Raw genomic sequence first — 27291 nt, 5'->3', positions numbered from 1 at the left:
TTATTCTCCATTTCCGTAAACAGAGTATCACAGGTCACCCATGGACCTATTTTTCTTTTTTTCTTCCTCCCTGCCCCCCGTAAGAGAGCAAATGTACACTTTTATTTACTTTACAGTAAGTTTAAATCCTTGAAGGGCACAGCATCACATGGATTCTGTGGCCAATGGCTTTAGCACGAAGGTTGCTTTGGAATTTGGCATGAACCACGGCACTGTTTCCATGAGCACGAGTTACTCTTCCCCAGATTACTCTGGTTTTGTTCAGTTTGCCACCAGGAGTCACTGTGCTCTTCTTTGCTTTGTACATATAAGCACATCTCTTGCCTAGATACAGTTCTGTTTCATCTCAAGCATAAACATCTTCAATTTTAAGAAGATCTCTGTGCTCTCTCTGGTTCTGGAGACCCCGCTTTCTCCAGCAAAAATGGCCTTGGACCACAGCCTTCCAGACATACTTGTCATTTTAGGAGTCCTGCTCCCAGCAGCCCTCCACAGGTTCCAAGATGGCAGAACGAGGTCTGTTTTTCTTATTGGTGCCATTCTTTGTCACTTGGTATGTTGGGCAGGAAGAGAAACATTGTTTTACTTTGAAGAATTTCATTTAGAATTTGTTGAATTGATTTAAATTGAATCACAGCATGTCCATTTGGATCCAGGAAGATGCAGCACTGAAGCCCACGTGTACGGCTATTTTCGGCATCCTCTCCAGTCCTCTCTATCACCTGAGGAGCCCCTTGTACTGTAGCTGCGGAAATAGTATATGGTGTACTACACAGTAGCTCAGAAAAAAAACCTTCTTAAACAGCTCCTGTTTGCTGGAGTCGTTGCTCTTTTTATGAAAGCTTTGCTTGGATTTTCATTCAGTCTCTCAACACATATTTGTCAGGGCACCGTAAGAAGTTCTGGAGACACATCATGATTCAGGGAAGTTACAGTCTTGTGATGAAAACCTGGTAATAAATAGACAATAACAACAAAGTGAGGTCTGTGCTATCAGGGTGTGTAGGAAGACCATCAGAGCTGGTCTTGTGGATTCTAGAAAGGCTTCTTGGGGAAATAGGGGTTTTGACGACGAGTCACTGAATGAGTAGAAGTTAGCCAGGTTAAGAGTATGGACAAGAGCACTGCAAACAGAAAGAGTAGAATATCGATGTCAAGAGAGAATATGCTGTATTTGGTAAAGTGTGTGTTATTCTGCATGGGTATTGCGAAATAAAGCTGCAGAGGTGAGTGGGGCCCTTGTATAATGAGTGGAGAGGTGATATTCAGACTGTGTTGCTGCAAAACAACTACTACAGACTTAGCAGCTTAAAACAACACACATCTATTGTCTTACACCTTCTGAAGTCCAGGCCAAGCCTAGCTGTGTTCTGTGTTCTAGGATCCCACCGGGCAGCAATCCAGGTATCTTCTGGGGCTGTGGTCTAATCAGAGGCTTAACTGGGGAGAGCTCTCGGGTTGTGACAGTTTCCTTGACGCTGCAGAACTGAGGTTTCAGTCTCCTGGTGGCAGCTGCTCTAAGTTCCCAGAGGCCACCTGCGCTTCCTTGCCACATGGGCTTTTCCAGCATGGGTGCTTACGTGGCATCTTGCTGCTTCTAGACCCATAGGATTCTCTCTGGTGTGTATGCTAGCCAAACAGAGTTCTGTAGAGTACCATAATCATGAGAGCGACCTCCCATCACCTTTGTCATATTCTGTTGCTTAGAAGCAAGGCACAGGCCGCACCCATACTCTAGAGGAAGGGACTATACAAAGATTAGAATACCAGGAGGTGAAGATTATTGGGGAGAGGAGGTCACCATAGGTTCTGTTGGTCACAGAGGTTTATGCTTTAAAGGGAACAGTTGGGAGTCACTGAAAGGTTTTAAGCACAAGTTTGCTGTTTGGTGTAGAAAATACATGGCGGGTGGCACAGTTACAGTCCAGAAGACTAGCTAAGAAGCTGTTCCAACAAACCATGTAGGAGAGGAGGTTGGCCAAGGATATACGATGCACATTTTTCTGGCTTGGTGGTTGGTTGGTGAAAGCAGAGAAGCTGGAGCCAGGAGCCAGTTGTAGTAAAAGATTCATATGAGGCTCAGCTCTGGTTCTCACCTCCCTGAGCTCCAGCTCTGTGGCCTCAGACCACATCTCTCTGTTTGCAAGGGAGTCTGGGGAAGATCGTGTTAATGGAGCACAGTCAACTTGCCACCACCAGAAAAATAACCTAAAATACTGGTCTTGACAGTGGAGTCAGGACTGTATCTGTCCATCATGAAGTATTGAGTGCTCGTGTTCCTACGCAATAGCCATCTTAATTTGAAGACTTTTGGCTTGAAAGGCTGCTGTATGCCAGGAGTACAGTGATGCCGCGATGTCATGGTGATGCCTGTGTGTTTTAACTCTTGATGGTCTGGCTAGGTTTGTTGGGCTGTTTCACCCACTAGCTTTTCTTCTTCCTGCAGTAAACAGGCAAGGGGGCGCCTCCCTAACTTGTTGGGATTCTGGTGTGTATTGTTTTCGTGGGAGTGAGGGATCCTTGCCATTTCTAGAGAGAAGTTGCCCTGAGGACAAGTTAAAAATGAGAATTTGGACTAAGACAGTGATTGCTCGGCACCTAATGTGTTTCAGAGCACCCTTAATTACCTACCAAGATGTGAGAAGAGTCGGTTTATCATAAGGAAATACACGCCACATTCAAACAACTATTCAAAAGTTAGCTATTTTAATACTTGAGCCATTCTAAGAGGAGAAGTTCTGTGCATTTTTTCCCACTATGAAAAATTCTCAGAAACCATAGTGACTCAGGCAGAGCCTGGAAAATACTGGAGAATCACATGATGGCTAAAAATAAGCACATCATCTCCAGCAGGGACAGTAACCAGGGCAGAAGTAATTCAGTTTTCTGAGTGCTCATGCTGGCCAGCCAAGCTCAGGTCCTCTTGGCCACCGCGGGGGCAGGCTTTGTGACCCCTGGCCGGGGAAGGGGAGCCTTCAGGCTCTGAGGCTCTGGGTGCAGAGGCAGCCACGCCATCCCAGGCCTCTCACTCTGAGTGTAGTTCCCTGGCTTGCTCCCAGGGCAGAACCAGTTATCACACTGTGTAATGACCCTGAGGAGTGAATTGGGAGGGACACACGCTGACTCATAGCCCTTGTCACCGCCTACTTTTCTTCAGCCTTCCTCTCAGAGTCAATAGCAGATGCTATTGATCACAAAATGTTTTTTAGGTTGCTGTTAACATTACAAAATGGAAGCCGTATAAAACAGCCAGACATTTGGTGCCTATTTTATAGGGTACATGATGGGGCTTTCTGAACTGGTGCGTTGTAAATGATTTACCATAAAGGAGACTCGTCTTGAGCACTCACTACTCATACCAGGAAAATCACGGCAGTGGCCTCCTCTCTGGCCACTCTGCCTCTGCCCTCTCTGCCTCTGCCCTCACCCTCCTGCAGCCCATTCTCCACACAGCAGTCAGACCATGTCACTCCTCAGCTCGGGACCCTGCCGCGGCTTCCCTTTCCCCTCAGAACGAAAGCCCACCTCCTGACTGCGGCCTCTGAGTCCCGACGATCTGCCCCCTCCTGCACTGGCCCAGGCTTGCTCTGCGGCAGCACTCCACCTGGCCCCTGCCCCAGATGAGGTAGGGCCTTCGTGTGGGCATCAGGCCTTGCCGTTGCCTGGAACACTCTGCTCCTGGGCTGTCCAGGGCACCGGCTTCACCCCTCTCAGGCCTCTGTTCCAATATGACTTTCTTAGGCCTGGAAGTAAGGGTTCCTCCTGCACCTGGCAAGTCTCTTTCAGGGATTCTGGAAGGTTATGCCTCTGGAGTTGTCACAAGAGACGTAGGCTTCTGTGAGGAACAGGACTCGCGGGTCAGGGAGACTGCCACATGGGCCTGGCGTACGTCTCGCCTCATGTCTCTGCTAGCCTGCGGCAGGACTCGCATCAAGAGGGCTCCGTGATCTTGACCCCTGTCCTTCTGAGGGAACCTGGGTCTAGTGAGGCCCATGGGAGGCTCCTGGGTCTGCAGAGCTGAGACTGGAGAAAGACACGTGCTGGGCACTCAGACACCCGGAGCTGCTACTGCAGAGGCTGCTCACCCTCGCCCTGCTCTGCCGGTCTCTTCTCCATAGCATTTGCTTGCCAGTTTATTATGGCACTTACTAATGTATCATGTTGTTTATTATCTCATTTCTGCTGTTAGAATGTAAATTCCACAAAGGCATTTTGTATGTTTCATTCATTGATTTATCCCAACTGCCTATAGCTTGCCAGGTACACAGTAGGAGGTCAGTAAATGTTGGCTGCTTGAATGAATGAGTCAGGGTAATTTAAGAAGGAGCACAGAGACTCCAGCTTGCTGATTTTCAAGATAGAAGGTGAATGGAACTGGAGAACCGAGGCCTTGGTGCCCACTGTTGGTTTATGGGTTAAAATTTTTATAGAGATTTCTTGAAAGAGAGTCTGATGTTCTTACTACTTTAGCACTTTAGTTTTTATCTTGCTAGTGTCTGGAAATGGGAAACCTGTGTACTTCATCATTGGTCGGATCATATTCGCTGAGTAACAGCACTACTAATGTGAGCTCACATTTATCGAGCACCTACCATGTGTCAGGCTCTTGTTAAGGACCTGTCCTGTGCTGTTCCTGACTCTGGGAAACAGGCACTACTTTTGCGGTCTTCGGCGTCCAGGGGTCCAGGTAGCAGCACCCGGACTGCCGTGAAGGCCACCTGGCGACCGGGCCCCAAGCTCAGCCACTGCCTCCTTAAGGGCAAGCCGAAGGATTACCACTTCCATACCCGATCCCCATGCCCACACGGCTGGTGTGCTTTCTGCTAGGCTCCAAGGTGCTCAGAAAAGGGGCTGCCCACTTTTACAAGCTGACCCTAAAGTGGCCAGAAGGAAGAGCCGCACTTGGCCGCGGGCTGCACTGGTGACAGAAGCCCTAAGGGCCGTGAACTAGTAATTTCAGAATATACGAACCAGCCTCTTAATAACCTGCTGAATCAGAGCATCCGGGAGCCCCCGTTGATGTTCCACGTGGACTGGACTCTGGCCGCAGAGGCACTTTCCTTTGTTTTGCCCTCAGAGAACGCATTAGGAGCCTACAAAGGGGAGGCGTGGAGCCATTTTCCAAGAAAAGGGTCAGACCCCGAAGCCGTGAGAAGGGTGGGGGCGCAGTCGGTCATACTTCAGTATGGCCACTCTGGTGTCCGTTTCGGCACTCAGGAAACCCTCTTGGTGTGGGAGCTCCATCTTCGCGTCACTCCAGCCCTATACTCTATCCCCAGCAGTGGCTTTATTTACTTTTATTTTAACCAAGTTCATTCCCATTCCCAGTTAAAAAATAAAATCTGTTGACCAAGGTAAAAAGGATAAGGAAGTGATGGCAGATCATCCACAAATAACCAGTCAATGTAGGTACAGTGCATCTTCTGTCATGTTTCAGGTCTGTGGGGTTTTGCTTTTGACATACGGCATAATTGACATACAGCATAATCGTTTCAGGCATAAACATGATTGAATATTTGTATATATTGCAAAATGATCACGACAATAAGTCTAGATTAACATCTGTCACTGTATGATTAGAATATTTTTTTTGTGATGAGAACTTTTAAGATCTACTCTCTTTGCAACTCTCAAACATACAGTGTTACATATAACCACCTTGCTGTACATGAGTTCCTCAGACTTACTTTGTAACGGGAAGTTTTTTTTGTATTAGATTCAAATTAGTTAACACATAGTGTACTATTGGTTTCAGGAGTAGAATTTAGTGACTTATCACTGACATATAACACCCAGTGCTCATCCCAGCAAGTGCCCCCCTTAATGCCCATTGCCCATTGAGCCCATCTTCCCATCTACCTCCCCTCCAGCAATCCTCAGTTTGTTCTCTGTATTTAAGAGCCTCTTATGGTTTGCCTCCCTGTTTTTACCTTATTTTTCCTTCCCTTCTTGTGTTCAGGTGTTTTGTTTCTTAAATTCCATATATGAGTGAAATCATATGATATTTGTTTTCTCTGACTGACTTATTTAGCTTAGGAAAATACACTCTACTTCCATCCACATTGTTGCAAATGGCAAGATTTCATTCTTTTTGACTGCTGAGTAATACTCCGTTGTATATGTATGCCATATCTTTATCCATTCATCGGTCAGTGGACACTTGAACTCTTTCCATAATTTGGCTATTGTTGATAGTGTTGCTATAAACATTGGGGTGAGGGGTGCCTGGGTGGCTCAGTCAGTAAGCGTGCAACTCTTGGCTTCCGCCCAAGTCATGATCTCACAGTTTGTGAGTTTGAGTCCATGGGGCTCTATGCTGACAGTGTGGAGCCTGCTTGGCAATTCTCTCCCCCCCTCCCTCTCTCTCTGTCTCTGTCTCTGTCTGTCTCTCTCTCTCTCCCTGTCCGTCTTTCTCTCTGCCCCTGCCCCACTTGCGCTATCTCTGTCTCTTTCAAAATAAACAAACTTAAAAAAACAAATAAATAGAAATAAAAATAAACATTGGAGTGCCTGTGCCCCTTCAAATCGGCATTTTTGTATCCTGGAGATAAGTACGCAGTAGTGCAGTTGCTGGGTTGTAGGGTAGTTCCATTTTTAACTTTCCAAGGAACCTCCATACTGTTTTCCAGAGCTGCTGCACCAGTTTGCATTTCCACCAACAGTGCGAAAGGGTTCCTTTTCTCTGCATCCTCGCCGACATCTGTTGTTTCCTGAGTTAATTTTAGCCATTCTGACAGGTGTGATTTGGTATCTCATTGTGTATACCTGGAAGTTTCTACCTTTTGACCACCTTCACCTATTTCACCTACTCCCCAGCCCCCACCTCTGTGGGGTTTTTAACTGAGTGAAAAGGACCCGGGGGTGGAGGGGAATACGCTCTCACATTAGGGAAGAAGCTGGGGATGACCAGAAGATCAGTTGCCTCCTGAGCGTGTATGCACGCGTGCACATGTTTTTAACGTCTCTGTGGTTCTTGTCAACAGTTTTAATGTCATATTTTTAGCTCCTCTGTTTATGACTTTGGCAGAAGGAATACAGCAGATTAAGTGAGAAGAATGTTTAAATTCCATCAGAGCTCCGGCCATGAAGGATAAAGCCGAGAACAATGCTTTTCTTTGCTTCATCGTTATGAATTCATTGGGCCTCATATGGCCCAAATGTAGCATTTTCCATAAACATTAAGCTACTAATTATTGACATTAGACACAGTGATGCTGCGGCTTCACTAAGACAGTGAATAAGGCTACTCTTTGTTTTTTTACAACTATGGTTAAAATGTCTTAGAATCATATTTATACACCAAATCCTAAAGGCATTAATTAAGACACAACTGCTCAAAGACTAGCATTGTAAATCACGTCCATATCCAGTGAGTAAAGTCAGAGAATTACAGGGACTTGTACAGAATTTATGTCTATTTTTCTCTGCTTCTGAAACTCCTTTTTATTTTGAAAGGGAAAATTAGGGAGAGAGAGAAAAGCTTGAGGGAAAAAAAAATTCTTGTAAAACAGGACTACCACTAATTATGTTTTCAGGACATCAAATACAGCTTCAAAAAAATTTTTGGAATGGTTGATAGCTGCGAGGAAAAAAAAAATATCTGCCGTATAGCTGAAGGAGCTGCACTCTCTTTAAAAGCCCTTATGTAAATGTTTTTCATGTAAGCATCACTGAGCACAGAAGCGTGGGATGGCACAGAAGTGAAGTCACCATGGCCCTGGGTGCGTTCTTAGGAAGCAGGAAGGCAGCTACTGAGGACCCCAATATCTGAAGCTGGGATAGATGCTATCCAGGACATTATTGGGTCATTTCACAAAATTGGAATCTACATGGTAACTTACATAAAAGTAATAGATCAATGTTAAATTTGCTGATATTGATAATTACAATTTTCTAATAACATCCTTATTCTAGCAGCCCAGGTAAATGGCAGAATAATATCTGGCACCCCAGAAGCTGGGTACACTTTGGAGTATGTTTGCTTGAAAGAAGACAGCAAGACTTTCAGAGCAAATAAACAAAAATACAGTTCTTAACAGTCTAATGGGTGTCATATACCTTAGGATATCGTTTACTATTCTAAAAAGTAAACCATGAAATCATTAAATAGAATGAACAAAAGCCTTCATTTTTACTTTTATGAATTTTACTATTTAGTATTTCTCAATGTGAAAAATAGCCGTGAGGGGTAGATTACTTCCACATCAGATTATAGCTTGTGATGATTTAAAGAGCTCACTTTATATTCTTTCGAAAAATGAGCTTTTAGTTTAATGCTGAATTGTCTAGGTTTTAAAACTTTAAACCTCTGACGATACTAAGATCTTCTGTACGGCCTTCCTGTTCTTTAATTTCTTCATCCCTTACAAGCAGTGTAAATGCACAGTTGACGGGACACTTGGGTGACTCAGTCCATCAGGCGTCCAACTCTTGATTTGGGCTCAGGTAGCGATCTCATGGTTCACGGGATCAAGCCCCACGTCAGGCTCTGTGCTGACAGCACAGACCCTGTTTCGGATTCTCTCTCTCCCCCTCTCTCTCTGCCCCTGTCCTGCATGCACGTGCACTCAAACATTTAAAAATAAAAGCACAGTTGACTAGCACTGCCCTCCCACACCTCGTTCATTAGACATAAATGTTCCCTTTGTTATCAGTTTCTTTCCAAACAATTTAATCACAATTTCAAAACCCCTGATTTTAAATTTCAAATACTAATTACTTCCTCTTTTAACTCAGTTTTTCAAATTTATTTTCCATTCCTTTCTCCAGCCTGTGAGTGACTGTCCGGGGCGGGGTGGAGGCGACTCCATTGTTTTCATCTCTGTCATCTTGAGAGAGCCACAAGCTGCATGCATGTGTACCAGGTGAAAGATGGGGACTGTGCACCCCAGCCAACCTGGACAGAATCCATGAGACAGGGGGAAGAAGCCGTACCTGCCGCTGCAGCATCAGTCACTGCAGCAGCTCCGGCCTGTCCCCCGGGAGCCGCGTAGGGTCTCCTGTGGCCCCCTGTTCCTCCCCAGCGAGCTTCCTCTGCTTATTCATAGTTCCCTTCCTGATAACTTGATCTCGCAAGGGGGCTTTGGCTTGCCCACGACCCTTCCGCTTTTACTTCATTTCAGGTTTTTTCTCAAGCTGCATTTGATGATGTCCTAAAAATATAATTAGTAGTGGCTTTTACAAGCAGTCAGGTTTCTATTCCTTCCGTGTTTTTCTTTTAAAGTTTACGTGGGGCTGGATAGGGCAGGGTGTGAGAATGAGTGTCTGATGAACGTAGGTCAGCTGTTGCAACGAGCCACATTCTAGCCGCCGCCCTGCTTAGGGAGAAGTGCCCAGGGTGGGTCACGCACTCTAGGGAATCCCCTTCTGCGGGGCGCTGTTTGCTTCAGAAGAGGTAATGAACATGGCCTTGAATTGGACGGCATGGTACAAACTAGCTTGCCCCTGCCTACTCAGACTTAAATGCTTACTGACTCGATTTCCCTACGTGAACTTTGTCCTGGTTCCATCTAGAAGGGCCCAGGTGATAACAGAAGAGGATCTGAAAACCAAGTAGGAGCTCTCTGGGGGAACTTGATGTTTTGTTTGGTCTCCTTCACGTATTGCCAGCTCTTGCTGTCAGTGACTTGGACGTTGGCCTCAGCCCCTTGAGCTCTCCCCGGTTTGTTGACCCGGATAGATACCTCTCCTTGGAGTGGTTTTAACGTTATTGATAAAAACGTCTGTTGAGCGTGGCCTCCAGGTCAGGCATGGAGCTTGGCCTTGGGAACATTAAATGGTAAAACAGATGCAACCCCTACCTGTAGACTGGAATGGGAGAATAGGCACAAAAGGCTGTGCGGTTACAGGGGACAGGTGCTGCGGCCTCCCGGAGCGGCATCGTCCAAGTGGACATCTGCAGGGCGCTACACTTAGTCCCTCAGAGGGGAAGAGGAGTGTTTGAGGCGAGGGGGTCGCAGCATGAATCATGCTTTGTGGTCATGTGGTCGGGAACACCGCCTTGTCCCTGGGTACGGTGAGTGTGGCCGTGCCAGGGCCTTTGTCCACAGCTGTCGCTCCATGAGACCGTGAGCTCCTGGAGAGCAGGGATCTCCAGTGGGACGTGGTTCGTGGTAGGTACCGGGTAAACCTGTATTTAGTAAATAAGAGGTGTTGAACCTCCCTCTGGAAGCTGCTCTCTGTCAGATACGATGGATATTAAAATACGACGTATTGCTGATAAAAAGGCCTGAAGTAACTTGATTTTTCAGAAGCTTCTCCCTCAGCGAGGCTGGCTGGTAGCTGCCCTCAGAGGAGGCGCTTTGCCAGGTCAGCATGTCCTCACCCTGCCTCCTCTGCTGTTATCCACACGGTTTTCTCTACCCTGCCGGCGTGGCCTGTACAGAGCCTGGCCAGTGGGGCTGGAAGTGGTGTTCGAGGAGTGTTTTCTGTGGGCTCCTGCAGAGATGAAGGGTCCTTGCAACTTGATGTGAATCACAAATGAAGCAGAGCATCAGCTCTCTAGAATCCTTGGGAAGGTCTTCTGCATGGGCCAGGTTTCCAGGTCCCTGAAGATTTACCTTCGGATACTCAAATATTTTAAGTCCTTCCCAATTTAGTGTTTCATTTTAAAATATATTAGGCCTTTCCCTGTATTTTTAGAAGAAAATCCTCTCTTTTCTTTGTAACGGATTTTAAAGGGTATGATGTTGTCAGTGCTTCCTGAGGGGGCGTATGACTTCATGTTTATAACTGATGACTCCAGGCACCGGAACTCTTCCTGTTTGCCACTTTGTAATTAGGAGATTAGTCGAAACTTGTAACTGCTGTCAGTACACTTGGCTTCATAACCCCCTGCCTGTTTCTGATCTGTTGGTGCTGATAAACCTTGAGACTGGAAACCGCATAACCACGTTGTATTTACTTGTTCATGTATTTATTTCAACATTTGTACCTTCACTAAATACCGGTTCAGCCCAGCATGGTGCTAAGTACTGGGGTTGCAAAGGTGATGAACACTGGCCCCTGTGTTCCCGGAGCCTTCTGGAGGAAGAGTGTGCGGGATGTGGTGGGGAATAGGGCTAATGGAAATACATAAGAGGAGCCTCTCCACCAGCCTGAGCTACCACATGGTCGAGACTGTGTTCAGAGTAAAAGGGCCTGGGTGGGCCGTGGGTAATGACCCTGAATTTCTTAATCCACAACGTGTGTAAATATCACCACATCTACCTTGTTGCTTCTGTTTTGGCTGCAGAAGCCATTGCCTATGTCTGTGTCATGTTCTAGATTGTGATCACCTATTAGGAGCTGAGCTTCTGGTGGGTGAGCTCTTACCTGATGTCAAGGACCTTCTTTCCCCTAGCTTCTATCATCATTAGTGATGCTGTTTAATTACTTACGATGCTGAGCCCCAGACAACGCCCTGCTCCGGCCCCTGCTGTAAAGGCGTATCTTTCTTCCATTGTAGTAAATAAATCCTAGGCCAATATCTTGACCCACATGAATGTCTTTTTCCCTCCAGACTTCCCACTTAACGTTTCAGAGTCCGTCATTGAGCCTTTCCTGGATCAGTTATGCTTGTTGTAATTGTCGTGATTTTTCAAGTTCTAACATTTCTTCTACGTTTACTAGCTGTGTTCTGTAAAGATCTTTATACCCTCCCTCCCTCCTTTCTCCGTCATTATAGACTGGAGTTTTATTTATTCAATGTGTTCTAGCACATGAGAGCCATTACACTTTTGACATATAAAACTGTCCCAGCTGTGGCTATCTGGAAGCACCTTCAAACTGGCCCCTGTTCCCATTGACTTTAGTCCTGAGCACATCCTTGCTTTGCGACACAAGAAGGTGTCCCAGGCTCACGCCATACCTTTCCTGCCCCACCCACGGAGTCTGCTATCTCTCAAGAAGCTCTTACTGCAGAATAAAACTTAGACACCAGGACGTAGGCACCTGGAGCACACGCTGCTATGGAGATGTCATTGCTCCCAGGCGCTTTCAGTGGCTAAACTAGGAAACAAAAGAGAAAAAAAACCAACACTTGCTCTGAATTTTTTCTAAAGTATTCATCTGTTATAAACTCTTTTTTGTTGTTTGTTAGAAACTCAACTATGGTGATGCTTTGAGGTTATCTCAGAACCTTTCCTCTTAAAAAAAAAAATCTTAAAATCTCTTAGTTAAATCAGTTTTTCTTCTCTCACCAGAGGCACAAAGGACAGCTTAATCTCCTATTAACTTGAGGGGGGGAAAGTACTCAGAAAGATTAAATAAGTTGCCAAAGATGGCACTGTCCTTTTAACGTCGGTGCTTTTTCTAAGTGTATGTAGGCTACTTTTGTGATTGGAAAGAGTCCTTGGGGATAGCTTTTATACTTCTTAGTAACTCCTTTATACATTTGCAGTGTATCTAAAAAGCATTTCTAATGTTGCCCGTATTTATAATCTATTCTGGTTACTTTCAGGTGCAGCTAAATCAAGTCCGGCATCTAAGCCGGGATCTACACCTTCTCGTCCCTCATCAGCCAAACGGGCTTCATCCAGCGGCTCAGCATCCAAATCTGATAAAGATTTAGAAACACAGGTCATACAGCTTAATGAACAGGTAACCCCTCAGCCCTGGCCCTGTCTCTGAGAGGGGAGGGACCAAACACCTGTAGGCCTGAGATAAGGGAGGGCAGGTGAGAGAATCTGGTTCCAAATGATTAAGAATGAAAGGAATCGTTCAGGCAGATGAAACCAGCCGTCCGCCAGGAATATAAGACGTTAGTCGAAAATCCCAAAGCTGTACATTAAGACAGAAGGACAGATGACTCAGCCCCAGGTAAATGCGGGTTTGTAGGCAGCATCCCCCTCCCCCACACCTCAGTGCCTGTCCGGAGCTCCAGGCCAGACTCTGGACTGTCTGCCCACTTCTGGCCGGTCGAGATAGCATTCATGACTTTAGTCTCTCTTCCTCCTTCCTTTCCTGCACAAGCTATTTGTTAAGCTTGTTCTGTGTGACAGACTTGGTACTTGGTGCTAATATAATGGTAGTGAGATAGCTAACTCTACCCCCCCCCCCCCCACCGGAGCTTACAGCAGTTGTACGGGGTAGGTGATCATGCAAACGAAAGCGAGAACCTAATGCTTGCCACGACAGCAGATGTTTGATGCCACAGAAGCACTGACCCCAATACTGGGGGATCAGAAGGCCACGGTTGTGGTTGAAGTCGAAGAACTTTCCTTTTCGTCTAACATTCTTCATGGTTATGGTAGATCTAGCTCTGCTGCCTTTGAAAATTTCCATATAAAAGTTTAGGTATGCTTTCTACCTAACGATAGCTAATTTTGCCTGAGATTATATGTAGCTTAGAGGTAATAAAACGATTGGTAGCATGAGGCCCACTGAAGAAGCCACCCGCCCTGACCCTGAGTTGCAGAGTCTTTTATCCTGGCTACTCCCACTACCCGGAGAGGAGCCTCTATTCAAGGTTCTTAGGCTGTTCCCAGCCAAGTGGCTGGGCCATTCCCAATGATTAATCGGATTCCTGATGAGCCAGCAAGAGTCTGGAAACCATTTTTGAGATAATTGTATATTTGCAATCAAGAATCTAGTTTAAAAGCAGGCAGCTGCTTAGCTAGGGTATTTCTTTACAGTTCTGATCACTTTAATGAAAATAGTGAAACCTTAAGTTATCCAATGGGCAGGACTTTGATTTAGAAACTCTGGAATGTTCTAATTACCTGCTCTTTCTCAGTTTGAGCCCATATGGTATTCCCAGTAATGAGTTTTTCTCACATAAAAGGCAGGTACAACAGCCATAATGAGCCTCGGGCCACATGCCTAAGGCTCAGAGCAAATCAGAGTAGACCTAAAGAGATTCAGGCGTGGGTCTATAATGCTTTAGATTTATAACCCTTTTCTCATAGAAACCCAAGTTCTTTTGATATCTTGATTATCTCATGTTTTGTCATGATTTCTCTCCTCCCTGTTGTTTCCCCTCTACCACACCCTGGTCTCCAAACTTCCAACCCAAAGTATAACCACACAGAAACCTCAAGCCCCTTCTTGCCCCTCTGCCATTCAGCCTTAGTCCACCAGACCCACTGCCTCTCCTTGGGGCTGGCTCTACACTCATTAGCTGTCCGTTTACACAAAGAGCCTCCCATCCCCAAGGAACCCAGACCTCATCCTACCATCCAAAATGTCACTCTAGAGAGGGGAGAGGGAGAAGAAAGGAACTTCCCAATGGTCCTGTAATTCCTTTATTACTTCCAAAGGGCTTCACTCCCCCACCTATCCCCTGATGCATTTACATCAAGGAGGAGTGAGTGTGCCCATCTCTTCCCCTCCCCAGTCCCTCAGAGCGAAGGTTATACACACCCCAGATTGTGAGCATTCATTCAACTGTTTACTGAACACTTACCCAGACCCATTTGCATGGTTATCTATTATTGCCCCCTCCATTTTCTGCCCTTGTAACCTGCAGGGTGGCTCCCTAAAGCTGATGGGTAGCCGCAGAGGCATTGCTGTGTTGGGACTCAGGACTCTAGGACGAGGAAATGCCTAGGCTGGAGAGTGAATTACATGTCGTAATAGAGAAAGTGACGAGTGCCATAAACTTGAAGAATTCTCCTTTTCTTGGCCTCCTGCCTCTATTCAGGCAGTCTCCCATGACATGCTATAAAAGTACTACTGTGGTAGACAATTCCAATGATAGAAATGAATCAAAAGGGGAGAAAAAGACATAACTGAAATAATTAGGGGCCATTTATGGCAAGTGGGTTAGCAAACAGGAAGTAGGGTGGAGTCACCACTGCACTCAGGGACCCCTGGGGGCTGGAGAGTGGGCGTCAGTTGGCTTGGACGGATGCTGGGGCTTGGGCGGCCTCCCTAGGAGGACATGCAGTGTGCAGACGCTGAGGGAGGGGAGAACTGGGAGAAGAGAACGTCCCCACTCTTGTCTCTCCCTCTTGACTTACTGAAGGGCCCATCCCCAGCATCCCCTCCACCACTTAGGCTTCTGGTTTGATACATGAGGGTGCGGGTGGCATCACTCTGCATGAGTGTGACCGTGAACATGGACTCTCCTTTGCCAGTTGGCTATCCTCATATACTTGGGCCTCTGACCAGGGATGTCTATAGCTGTGTATCTATTGCCTGGCGATCTGGAATACCACCCAACGCCAACCTGGACTGGATATTTCTACAAAAGCCTCAGCTCTTTGCACATTGTACAGACCAAAGCACCCTCGAGAGGCAGACAAACCTAGTTTCCATGGGTTGAAGTACTCCAGAGACCCTTCTTGCCTCCTTCAGGGAGCGCTGACAGACTCAAGACTCCTCAACTGCCAGAGATCTGTCCACTGGCACCAACGCAGGCTTCAGAGGGATTCTGTGGCCAAGCCTGGGGAGGAGGGTGGTTTGTTGTAAAGCAAGGAAGGATTTCTAGAAAAAGGGAAGTTTTCTTTTTCCTGGACTTGAGGCTGCTGGTTGCCTTCCTTTCTTAGAAATATCCCAACCATAGCATCATCAAAAATAAAAGTGAAAGCTAGGGAAAGCTGCTTTTTGAGCAGCGGGTGAGGGAGGCAGTGAGGTGAACTCTGAGGGGCCATATCCCCGAGGCCTACGCCGGGTGTGCAGGAAGGGGACCGACACTGCAGATGTTCGGTAGGCGTTTGATAAATAGCATGTCCAAAGGCCCAGGATTACTAGAGAAGACAATTTCCCATTCCAAATGTCATTTTTGGAAATTCCGTTAGGGTGATTTTTTAATACACTGAATGAGAGATTTCACCTGATGGAGACCATGAAAGATTCAATTTACCTCCTGACAAATATTGTCTGTGTAAATATAAATGCACAAGGGGCTTAAAAAAAGGGCTTCTCAGGAAGCAGGAACAGGGTCATGGTTTAGGCCTGTGAGTAGCTACTGTGCTCATAGGAGTGGGGCACTGTCAGCTTTCCTTCAGCCCGGGTGACACTGCCTCACTGCTGGCTCCTTCCCTGGCGCCATCTCCGTAATCACTGTGAGAGGCCACCCAGCCCTGGGAGGTCCTGGAACCAGCATCCCAGGGAAAAAGGGAACAAGGGCTATTATTCGGAGGGAATGGGGCTTCCTTCTTGTAGTCTTCCCCCTATTTCCTGCGATGTCCCCAAAGCTAGAACCAGAGGAATTGAAACAGATCCACTGAACCACGCTTTCAGTCCTGCCCAGTTTCCCTCATGTAGCTAAGACCCAGTTTCTCAGTAGAAAGACTTTGCCTAGTGTGGCTCAGGAACATTTACGAAGGGCTCCACAACAAAATATGGTTACCTGAAGAAAGTAGGTCCTCAGAATACATCTCAAGTAACCACAGTGCTCTGCTTCCCCTCTTTGCAGAGGCTGGACAGAGTAGAAGGATGTGCCCTAGTCTGTGTTAAGAGAGGAGGAAAGCTCATTCAGGGTCTGGACGCAACCACCTTGAGCAGAACAATCCCTCGGACAGTGGTTATGAACACTCAGTTGGCAGAGGGAAGGACTAGTGTGTTGTTGAAGTTGGACGTTGTGGCCCAGGCTCAAGCTCCATTGCCTAGTAGTCATTTTGGCACATCTGTCTTTGCATGTTTCACATGTTATAGGCAGGTGTAGTTGGTCACATTTTTTTTTACTGGATTTTGGGGGAATTTTCTTTCCACCCTCACTCCCTTGCAGGTACATTCATTAAAACTTGCCCTTGAAGGTGTGGAAAAGGAAAGGGATTTCTACTTTGGCAAGTTGAGAGAGATTGAGCTACTCTGTCAAGAGCATGGGCAGGAAAACGACGACCTCGTGCAGCGACTAATGGAAGTCCTCTATGCTTCGGAAGAACACGTAAGTGTGAGGAGAGCCCTTGACTCTTGGCTTCTAAAGCGATGCTCTTGGTCAAGGTACAGCAGTCTGTGTGTCTTCGGGTGCTGCCCTGGGATCCCTGGGGATTAGGACTCCTCCTGTGCGTGTGCTATTCCCACAGGAATAAGTGTCATCATCATCGTGATCCATTGACCCTGCTTGTGGGATGTGTGTTCGTGAATTAATCTGGGAAGAGATGAGTGGATGGGGGTGGGAGGGGGAGAGTAGGAGGAATGATTGAGAAAACTAGGTTTATGCAGCCAGATCTTAAGTGGTTTGCAGCTCTGAGCAGATGAGCAATAAAAGTAGATGTAAGGATTCTTCATGACAGATCAGAGTATGGTTAGAGGAGGAATTAGTCTAAGTGTTTTTCGCATCCCCGCGAGCCCGACGGTTTTTATTTCAGAGCCGGTTGTCTCGGTTACTCATTGCCAGCACAGACCGGTGCTGTACAGCAGCCCTCAGTTGAAAAACGCTTTTAGAATTCACTGCGGGGAAGACCTGGCTGTCGGGCTTGCTACTCAGGAGCATGAGGAAGGCGGGGACCCGGGAGGTGGATCCATCCTGGTGATGGAAAGCAGGTGTGAGGAGCAGCAGAGGACCAAAACTCTCAAGAATCAAGGAGGGGAAGGGAAGGGAAGGCAAGGCGGGAGAAGAAGTCTGCCAGTGCAGGGAGTGAGGGGCCCCGGCACCAAGACAAGCGTGGGAGCCTGAAGGAGCGTCACCTTCTACAGAGCCGCCCTGTGGAAGATGCAGAAGAGTAGGCGGGGGCCTCAAGCTCTTCCTGAGGCTGTGTTGAAGCTGGTGGAAGAGTCTGACTCTGTTGGCCCAGGAGGCCTGGGGCCGCACCCAGAGCCCGGTGGTCGAGTTGCGTGTGTTAGCACTTGGACAGAATGGAACAAGTCACCGGCAAGGGTACTTTATGACTTATTCCAGCCCAGTACCAGACAAATGTTTACTCCACGTAAGATTTGGAATTCGAGGGATGAAATCCAAGGTTTGAGGCCTCTCCACTTTTTTCATTCCTCACCCTCCCCCCCCACCACTTTTTTTTTTTAAGCTTTTTTCTCAGTTATCATTGGCTCAGACTATAGATCTTGAAGTCCTGGGACGCTGCCTTGCCGGGTCCCAGAGGCAGCGATGGCTCCACAAAATATGGTTCTCCGTATTTTCAGATCTGATGGCAGAAACCTCCGCTTGATGTCTAGTGTGCCCGCACCACCCTGAGTGCTTGATAGTCTATCAGGTACTATGTGAATTACAGTTATTCTCTTCACAAGCTTGTGGGAGGCTAAATCCAATGCAGTCTCCCCAGCACTGTGTAGCTGAAGGACCAGGCCCACTGAGGGAGGACGGCAGCGTGCAGGGCCAGATCTGTCCCGCCCTGTGCTGTCGGCAGGAGGAAAACCCTTGCGATGGTCACCTCAAGCCGGATCTTGTCCCCAGTCTCCCCAGACGGAGTCCTTGTACAGGGGCGCTCTCAGTCTCCCAAAATCAGAGTTCACACGGCCACTGAATGCTGGTGGCAGCAGCCGATAGGCAGGGCTGCCCCAGGGGAGATTCCTGTCTTCTTAGTGTGCTCCTGCCTGAGTGCCTATTCTTCAGGAAAACACAGATGAGCCCTACGTGGACATTTCAGGTACGGGTGTTTGCTGGAGAGGCCTCTTTAAGTCTTTATTTGATGGTGGCTGGCCTTTGATTCTCCGAGTCAGATGATCCTAGAATAGAATGTTTGGAAGATACAGAAATGCAGATAGCAGGGCGTGTGCAGCAGTAAACAGGCGCAGTTCAGTTCACAGTTGTAGAAACTTAATGGAAGGTTCCAGAGCAGATCACCTGACATCTCTCCAGTGCCTCTCTTTATCATTTTCAGGATCTTTTCCCTCACGGGCCACAGGTATCTCGGCTTATTCATTGGTTAACTGCCGCCTTGTCCATCTGTCAGCTGAGGTGTACCTGCTGGTACAAACGGGCAACTTATTTCCTGAGGCACTGTCACAGAAGCCACTGTTAAGTGACCTAACGATTCCTCCCCCCTCAACCAAGAGCTCTTAGGAAGAGCTTATGTTTCTGTCACTGGAGGAAGCATGGGGTGTGCGTAAAGGGGACAGAGCCACTGCCTCAGTGAGGCAGGCAGACGGGGCACCACTGACTGGAGTATGTTGGAGTAGGATACATGTGATCACAGACACATAAATTTGGGTGGTGATCACGGACGAGGAGCCTGGAGAGACAGCAAAGACTTACTTGACAGAGAAGAGGACGTTTGTGTGGGCTTCAAAGAACGACTAGGACCCTCAGCAGTCCTGGAGCTAAGGCAGGGAGAGGATTTTTCAGGCAGAGAAAACAGCATGGACAGAGGCCAGAGGAAAGAATGGCTGGATGAGGCTGGGGTGCGTGGGGGCAGCTGAGCCTGTACATCTAGGAAGGAGGGGGCCTTCGGCGCTTCTTCAAGACCCTTCCACCTTTCTTTGCCCCCATTTTCTTCCTGTTGTAGGCAAGAGCCTTCTTCAGTACTGCCTTCCATCTTCTATAATTATCATAAGAATAAGGAACTCTAAGGATACAGCTAAACATTCAGAAAGATGTGATGGATTGATATACAAATATTAGAATTAAGCAGGTGGCACTCCAGGGCATTGGTCATATATCTGGAATAAGTTTTGTCTGGCCTCCTGCTTGCATGTGTGTTTGTTTTCTTGTATGGGGTGTAAGAAGACAGGTTTTTTTCTGTGAGCCAGCCTACACGGTATCGTGTGAGGTGGGAGCACTCAGCTGTGCTATGCAGTGTAACTGCCTCAGAATTAAAGATTCGTCTGCAGACTTTCAGACCACCTTAGCTTGTACCCCTAGCATTAGCAATCCATTGGTAAGCTGGGAGGTTTGCTCTTTATCCCAGTAAGAGGGGCCTGGGGGCTGCAGTTCCTGCAGATGGAGGGCATCACAATGGGGCCCTGTGACTGAGGGAACTGCCCTCGACGAGCTGGAGCCCACAAAGCCCCCTGGCTGGGCAAGTATAAACGGGAGGCCAGGGGTGAGGTCTGATCGTAGAGGTTCCTGGTCCTACAGCTTGGTACAGGTTCACAGTATTTGAATCCAAGCTTTGACGTTCCGTCCTGGGTTAACTCCCAGTTGTGATGTGAGCAAATAAGATTTTCTGTAAAATGTCATACGGATCCTCCTTTTTGAGATCTTCCATGCAGCCTAACGCGCGCAAAACAGGTAAGAAAAGTACTCTTGAGACCTGCTGAAATCCTAGCAGTGTGAAATGAAGGCACCACACTAGCATTGAACGGTTAGGATGATGGATGAATTAACATCCCTGACCCATAGAGGGGATGGGAACTCAGCCAGAGAGGCAGCCGTGCAGCCAGCCAGTGAGCCCGCACACACGCGCATACACTCGGGGCTGCAGCTTGTAACCTGATGGAAGCATGAACAAGGATGGAAAGCTTAGAGGAGTGATTGGTTCTGGGGCGAAGGCAGGGAGAAGAGGGGTCAGCCAGGAACACTGGCAGAACAGACACTTGCGAGTTCCCAGGTCACCAGTCTGGGTAAAGTCCCACGACCACTAGATTTCTTTTTTGCCCCCAGACAAGAGCAAGAGCACTTACTGGGAAAAGCCAGTGACAGTCCCCACAAGAATGGCACTCGCCGTTGAGGCACGAACTTTCGGAGCAGAGAGGAGCAGGGCAGTGGGCAGCTGCCATGAGGGCCCGGGAGCAAGTGGGGGGTGGGTAGGGCCAAAGGATGGCATTGTGCAGGCAGAGTAGGGTGTTGTACCTTCACGCTTCAGAGGCGGGCGAGCTGTGGGTGCTGCTGATAGGGTGTGGTCCTGGGCACGGAGAGAGCTGACCGTTTGTAAGTAACAGGCTCTGGACACCGAGCCAGAAAGGGACAGAGCTAGGTTTGAACCAGGGTCCTCAGTTTGATGGCCCTTTGTACTGCTGTCCCAGAAAAGGTGACTTGTTAAAACTTTTTCACTTCTAGAATATATTTCAGAGAGTTCTCCCACCAAGAAGTACTAATTGCAGCTCACACAAGTATGTGTTATGAATCAAACACTGTTCTGTACCTACCTTGACTTCTCTGTTGAATTCAAGGACTCCACTGACTCCTCGATCAGTGAAACTTATGGAAAACTGTTTAACGGGTACTCCTGTTACAATCCCCCATTTTACAGATGGGAAAACTGAGGCACTGGGCAGTTAAGTTACATGCCCAGAGTCACCCAGCTGGTAAAGAGCAGAGCCAGGATATGAACTCCAGAGCCCGTGTTTAGAACCTTGACATTTTACTGCCTCTCAGAAAATATGCAGCATGGGACCTTGGCTGAGAGTCTCAAATCCTCTGTTGTTTTGTCCTCAGGGATTTCTTCCTTTCAACACAACCTGCACTGAGTTCTGAAATAAGTGAGGTAGGACACAAATGGATGAGGCCCTTTTGGTGCCTTGAGTAACCTCAGGACCCAGTGGCAGAAGCCACAGTGTGGAGACAAGATGACAAGCCCAAGTTCTATAGCCAAGCTGGAAACAAAGCACTACAAGACCAGGGAAAGAAAGAACTGTGGCTCAGGGGAGAAGACTGACTACGGTCGGTTGGATTGGCTTGTCCTAAGCGCAGGGAACAGACCTGAAGGCAGGGGTCTCTGGCTAAGAAAGGAGTGCATGTGCCTGCTGTGAGGGGCCACATGCGTGGCTCTAGGTCCCTGCGTGCCTTCTTGAAGGAGCCATCGGCGGTACTCATTAGCCACACTCCCTCTGCTTGGGTAATAAGAGCAGCTTATTCTCTGTGAGGTCACAATATCAACGAGCTGACTAGGGTTGATGCTCCCTGGAGTTGGCGTTCGTGGGGTCAGGCAAATCAATGACTAGGTCTTTTGGAGCCAAGCAGGACACCTCACCCCTCCAGGTCCTGGTCAGTGAAGGACGCACCAAGGCCTCACTTTCCCAGAGCAGAGTCCTTGAGCTACAGCTGCTGAGCCCCCCTGGTGGAGAAGCCCCCCAAACCCGTGTGTCTTCCTTGCCTTACCACCACAACCAGCCGGGTCCGTGCATCAGAGTAGTAACAGATCACAGCACAGGGTCTGCTTCAGGTGGACATACTACTAGGGCAGGACAGGGAAGGAATCAGAAGTTCCACGTCTCCGGCCCGTGGGGTCGGGTGAGACCCGGGGCCCAGTGCTGTCTCACAGTGGGTTCCCTCGTGGTTGTCAGGATGCTTGTGAGGCAGTGCATTCGGTTCTCTTTCACAAGGGCAGGAGAGTAGGAAACGTCTTCTATGAAGAGGTCTTTCCAAGACAGAAGGAGTGTTTGGTGCGCAGACCCCGACACGTGTGTTCTCGAATGACCTGTCCGTTGAACAGTCTGGGTGCGCGCATTGGCTCCTGGGAGCGGGGAAGCGCCTGGGGGGCCCGTGTGCCTACGCCCATGCCCTCCCCCCCCCAGCCTGAAGATGCCGTCCTGGGCAGGGGTCGTGGGGCTGTGGCCTCTGCAGGGCCGCCCACACGTCCATCATTCCAGCCGAAACCTCTCCCCCCTGTGCTGTAGGAGGGTCACCCGGAAGAGCCGGAGGCAGAGGAACAAGTCCACGAACAGCAGCCCCAGCAGCAGGAAGAGTACTGAAGGGTCCTGGCAGCTCTCAACTTCGACTTTGCGTGGGAACTTTTCTTCTGGAGAAACGTGTGGCCTCAAGCTCAACAGAAACCAGTTGTTCCCAGTCTGCCGTTAACACCAACGCACTGTTGCATACGCCAGCCACGGCGCTCGGTTCCCGTTTCCTTTGCCAAGACCCATTAGCAGCCGGCCGTGTGGCGGCCTACCTGAGAGATCGTGGGGTCACACATCTTCTACTTCACTTGGCTGCTTGAGATTGATTCTGCTCTTTTCATTTCTTTCCAGAACAACTCTCCCCACCCCACCACCACCCACACCCCCTTTTTATCCTGGTGTGAAACAATGGTAATTTGATATATGGTATTTATATTGGCATTTCTCAACCCAGTGTCACTAGATGTCACACATTTGTGGTGCTTTGATGTTTGCAAGTCTAACCTCTGAACATAAATTTGGTCAAATAATAAATTGGAACAAAGGGAAAGAGATACTTGATATGAAAGCCATAAGGACAGTGACTTGTTTTATAGGGAAAACCAGTTTCTCCCTCTACTCCCAACACTTAAGGGAAAAAAAAGAATCAAAACTAGGACTTCAGGGCCCAGTGTTTCTCCCTGAGCATGTTAGACAAACTCACAGTTAGTTTTGAAAGACATTCACTCAAGGACAACACCATCTCAACTTAGCTCTCCAACTGCTTGCCCCACCCCCCGCCCCCCCCCAGGTTCTCATGCTATTTTCTTTCTCAGGGTCCTCTTTGGTGGGCAGCCCCTCTCCCTGTAAGCTGTCAGTCAGCTACAGTCCAGAGGGGGTCTGCGTAGGTCCCGGTCCTCCTGCCTCTCTCTGGGTCTCCGCCCAAAGCCTGTCCTCCACGCTAGGGGACTCCTCCTGTAGAATGCCCTGAGGGTGTGCGGCCCGAGCGCGAGCGCGTGAGCATCAGGGTTCCGCAGTGAGCTGCACACTCACCGGAAGTGAAGACCACCTTACTAGGAGCATCATTCCAAGGGAGACGCCAGCTTCCCAAGTCTGGTGTTGACACTGGAATGACAGCACAGGAAACTCTAGGAGTCCCAATACCTTCTGGAATAAGGAATCTCCCCTCGTTCATACTGTGGCCCTCCTTGTCATTGACCTTTGATAACCTTGGCAATTCATAAAGAGAGGAAACATTAATGAATTAAAAGCATTCCTTATTTTTTTAACAAATATTTGCACATTTTCTTAGTATCTTTCCAAATCTGCCTCTTTTATTCCTTTGACAGATGGTATCCCTTCCTGGATCATTCATTTCACTTGGTTTCTAACTTCAGATTTACTTCACTTGTTATTTGACTTAGCAGGTGCAAGCCAAACAAGTGTGCCCACCCCACTTGCCTCTTAACTGAAAAGCTTAAAATAAATTTCTGAATTATGTATCCTAAAGCTTTGACATTTCTTTATTAATTGATGAACTAATTCTCAATTCCACCACTGAAGCTTTCCACCAAAAGAAGTCTTCTCAAAATCTTTTGCAGCAACGTGGTATCTGAGTTACATGTGAAAGAGTGCTTGTATTTTTGAGGTTATTACAACACACTGTGCAGAATTGGACAGAGGTTCTGTGGTATCTGGTTTCCCTTTCTTCTCTCTCCTGCTTGCTCTGCACAACAGTGGCAGCTCATTTCTCTCAGGCTGGAAAGCCTGGCTCTCGGCAGTGACATCCCTCCCACACCTGGTTACAGGTAGTGGTTGTGCTATACGCGGCATCATGCTTAATGGTGTGGTCCCCTCCTGGCCTTTTGTCCTGAGTTTCCTTGTCAAAAAATAGCTTTTGTAAAGAGGCACAGTAATTCCATGCCGATGATACTCCAGTGGTTCCTAGGCAGTTCCTGGCCGGCCCTGGACATCTCAGTAATACCCAGTGCCATGGGGAGTGAGACCCAGACTCCTGTCATGTGGGTGATTGTGTGATCACTGTGCAACTGGCCTCAGGCTCACAAGTGACCACTGCTCCGTCCCCAACAGCCCCAGCCTTCTCAGCTGGAAAAACATACTGGCCCGATACCTTCCCCTTCCCCAGGGGTCATACTTCATTCTCCATGAGAGAGCCTTGGAGCCAACTATTCATTGATTTAGAAAAGAGCTACAAGTTCCTCTTTCTGTCTCCATCTGAAACCTCTTCCATTGTGCCATATCGCACGTGACATCATGGATGCTTCGGGAAATCTTTAACAGCTAGCTCGGTCTTCTTTGGCTGCACCCCTGTTTCTGTGCAGACCGCGTCTCCTTTACCAGGGCTCCTCCTTCCTCCCTGAGAACTGCACCCCATCATTCTCCCATCCCAGCATCCAGGGCATGCCGTACTCCATGGCCCCCTATCGTGCATCCTCATGCTGGGCTGTGAAGTACCCCTTCGTGTGCTCCCCCTCCCTCTCAGAAGCCAGACTTCGTAGTCACACACCTGTGGCTGGTTATAGCACTTCTGCTGCTCATGTCAGATAGGAAGTGATTGAAGCAGGGGGCAGAGAGAGCGAGCCCCTCTTCTTTCTAAGCAGAAAAGCAGAAAAAGAAAAGACAAACACCTTGACCAGAGAGAAGTAAACTCCAGAAGGGAACCAAGAACTCCTCCCTTCCCTGGTGAGTATTTCCATTATTCCGTTAAGGTTTAATATGCATTCAGATTACTTTTACTAAATAGTACACCATAAAGCTTTTGTTATATATTAAATGTAAACTGAAAGGAATGTAAACATATGTATTGTTAATTATAAATATAGATAAGTAATGACATAATAGATGAAAAAGTCTTATTCAGATGTATCTCATTCATTTTACATTACCCGCCTACTGTCGCATGGTAGAATAGTTTTTTTGTCTCTGAATATGTGAATAACTTGACTTGCGTTTATCTTTTTACATATTTAATAAAAAAAAAAGTATATGTTAAAAGGACTGGATTTACAGATTCTTAAATTTTTATGCTAGAGTTTGCTTCTCAGTGAGCATGTGTGTATGAATAGGCTGTTTTCATCGATTCACCCAACTACCCACATTTTAGGATGATTTACAGGGGGTGGGGCGGGGGCGTGTCTTAGCTTTTATTGCTGGCAAAGGTTTTAACAGGAATTAAAGGTTAGTACCTGATATCAGATGTAGCAGCTGTGATCCCTTTTTAAGAAGTTCATCCAAAATAAGGATAAGCCGTTCCCTTAGGCAATACTCCACCTGCAGGCAAACGGAAGCCTGGAGGCCCAGCCTGCCCCATCTGGGCAAGACTGGGCTGGGCAAATAGGGAACCATGACAGAAGCAGGCAGTTGTTTCAGAGTAAGGCTTCATGGCAAAACAACCTCGGATCAGCAAAAGCTTTGGGGTTCAGTGCGTTCTCCCCCTCTAGTTTGACAACTTTGGCTAACAGTGGTGATTTATACACAAAAATAGAATCCAAACTTATAGGCCCAGGAAGAGGAGAAAAAAGAAATGCATTAGAAGCGGCCCAGTGAGCCACCTGGAGAGGCTAGAACAGGTGATGGCAGTCTGTTGGAGACTCTGCCCAGGAGCTGGCAGGTTACTCAGGCTCAGCGGACCTATACTCTTCACCCTGAAGGAGGCCAGCCTTCCCTGAACTGCTTTCAAGCACCACCTAGAGGCCAGTTTTGTTTCTATACTATCCTTTGGCGACTGTTTTCCATTCACTTGCCTTTAGGCCCCTTTAAGAGCAGAGAAGTGGGAAAAGGACAGAAGACAAAGATACCGCCACTCTTCGTCATCTGCACTCATGTCTACACCGGGTAAGTTTGTGACAGAAGTCTGAGCCGTAACCCGGGTTGGGAAAGCTCATGCTCAAAACCCACGTGCTTCCATTTCATCCACTAACCCTGGGATTTTAAACACTAGGTATTAGACATCTGCCCACAAATAGTCAAGAATCCATGTAATTTCTCTTACTTACAGGGCACACTGGTGGACTCTGGTGAACACATCACTGATGGTACAAGAGTGGTGAAATAACATGTTTGCTCCATTGACTCAATCTGAGATGGTCTCTAAAAATGTAATGCGTTCCTACTGGCATTATGGGTAGGCCCAGCAGTCTGGGGGAGGTGGGGGCAGAGAGGAGTTCATGTAATTCCACTAAGTTGTAACATGCCAGTTCTCTAAAATGAAACACATGACTTCATTTCTGGCCTTCCTGAGTCTTCCTCTTCGCTCTGGAACACAGCTACTATGATCCTTACAGCTACTGTCACTAGTCAATACCCACCGACCCAGCTTGTCAGCACTCACACACGCCACCCGACAGCATCGGTGTGACAGCAGGGCACCTCCCTGATGTGCAACAACTACTGTTTGTGAAACCGGGAATTCACTGGAAACATTCTGGCTTTATTGCCTAACAAAGGCAATAGGCAAAATCCATTGAGCCCTGGAGGACCCTCAGATGGCACCAGGACTTCAGCTCACATGACTGCCCACGAGCAGGACCCCCGTTCCCCGCTCTGACCTAACTAGACCCCCCACCTCGTACAGGTAGGGTTCACACAGAAAGGGCACTGGTTAAGGCCTTGCTGCCTCCTGTGTTGAGATTAGGATTGTGATCAATGGAAGGCCCAGCTGAAGCTAATTTGTTGAATGCATCTTTCTTTCTCCACTGCAAATGTTGCATCTTTGTAGCCTGTCACGTTTTAGCTTCTTCAGGTTTCCTGTGGTATTTTGTTAAGACTGAGTGTAAACAAAGTGTTTTTAAAGGGTAATAATATATCGACATACCTCTGAATTTATGATATTCAGAAGGAACTAGCCCAGTACCTAAATGTGGTCTTTTTTCAGAAAAAAAGCTATGCAGCAAATGTCCCTCATATTTTTAACTA

General features: G+C 47.7%; 1 protein-coding gene across 5 annotated transcripts in view; it reads left to right on the top strand.

Moving 5' to 3' along the window:
* Positions 1–23865, top strand: part of MAPRE2 (microtubule associated protein RP/EB family member 2) — a 158830-nt gene extending 134965 nt beyond the window's left edge. For all 5 annotated transcript variants that reach the window (XM_047087077.1, XM_047087074.1, XM_047087076.1 and 2 more), the window contains 3 exons: positions 12440–12579; positions 16652–16810; positions 22378–23865. In XM_047087077.1, coding sequence (XP_046943033.1) covers positions 12440–12579; positions 16652–16810; positions 22378–22452 — 374 coding nt within the window. In that variant the 3' untranslated portion in view covers positions 22453–23865. The remainder of the gene's footprint in view (positions 1–12439; positions 12580–16651; positions 16811–22377) is intronic.
* Positions 23866–27291: the final 3426 nt, after the last annotated feature.

This window comes from Lynx rufus, unplaced genomic scaffold (assembly GCF_022079265.1).
Source record: "Lynx rufus isolate CCGP_SWC_20201006 ecotype Redwood Valley unplaced genomic scaffold, mLynRuf1.p SCAF_22, whole genome shotgun sequence".
NCBI lineage: Eukaryota > Metazoa > Chordata > Mammalia > Carnivora > Felidae > Lynx > Lynx rufus.
The sequence above is the reverse complement of the archived record's forward strand: the minus strand, read 5'-3'. Positions and strand labels throughout refer to the sequence as shown.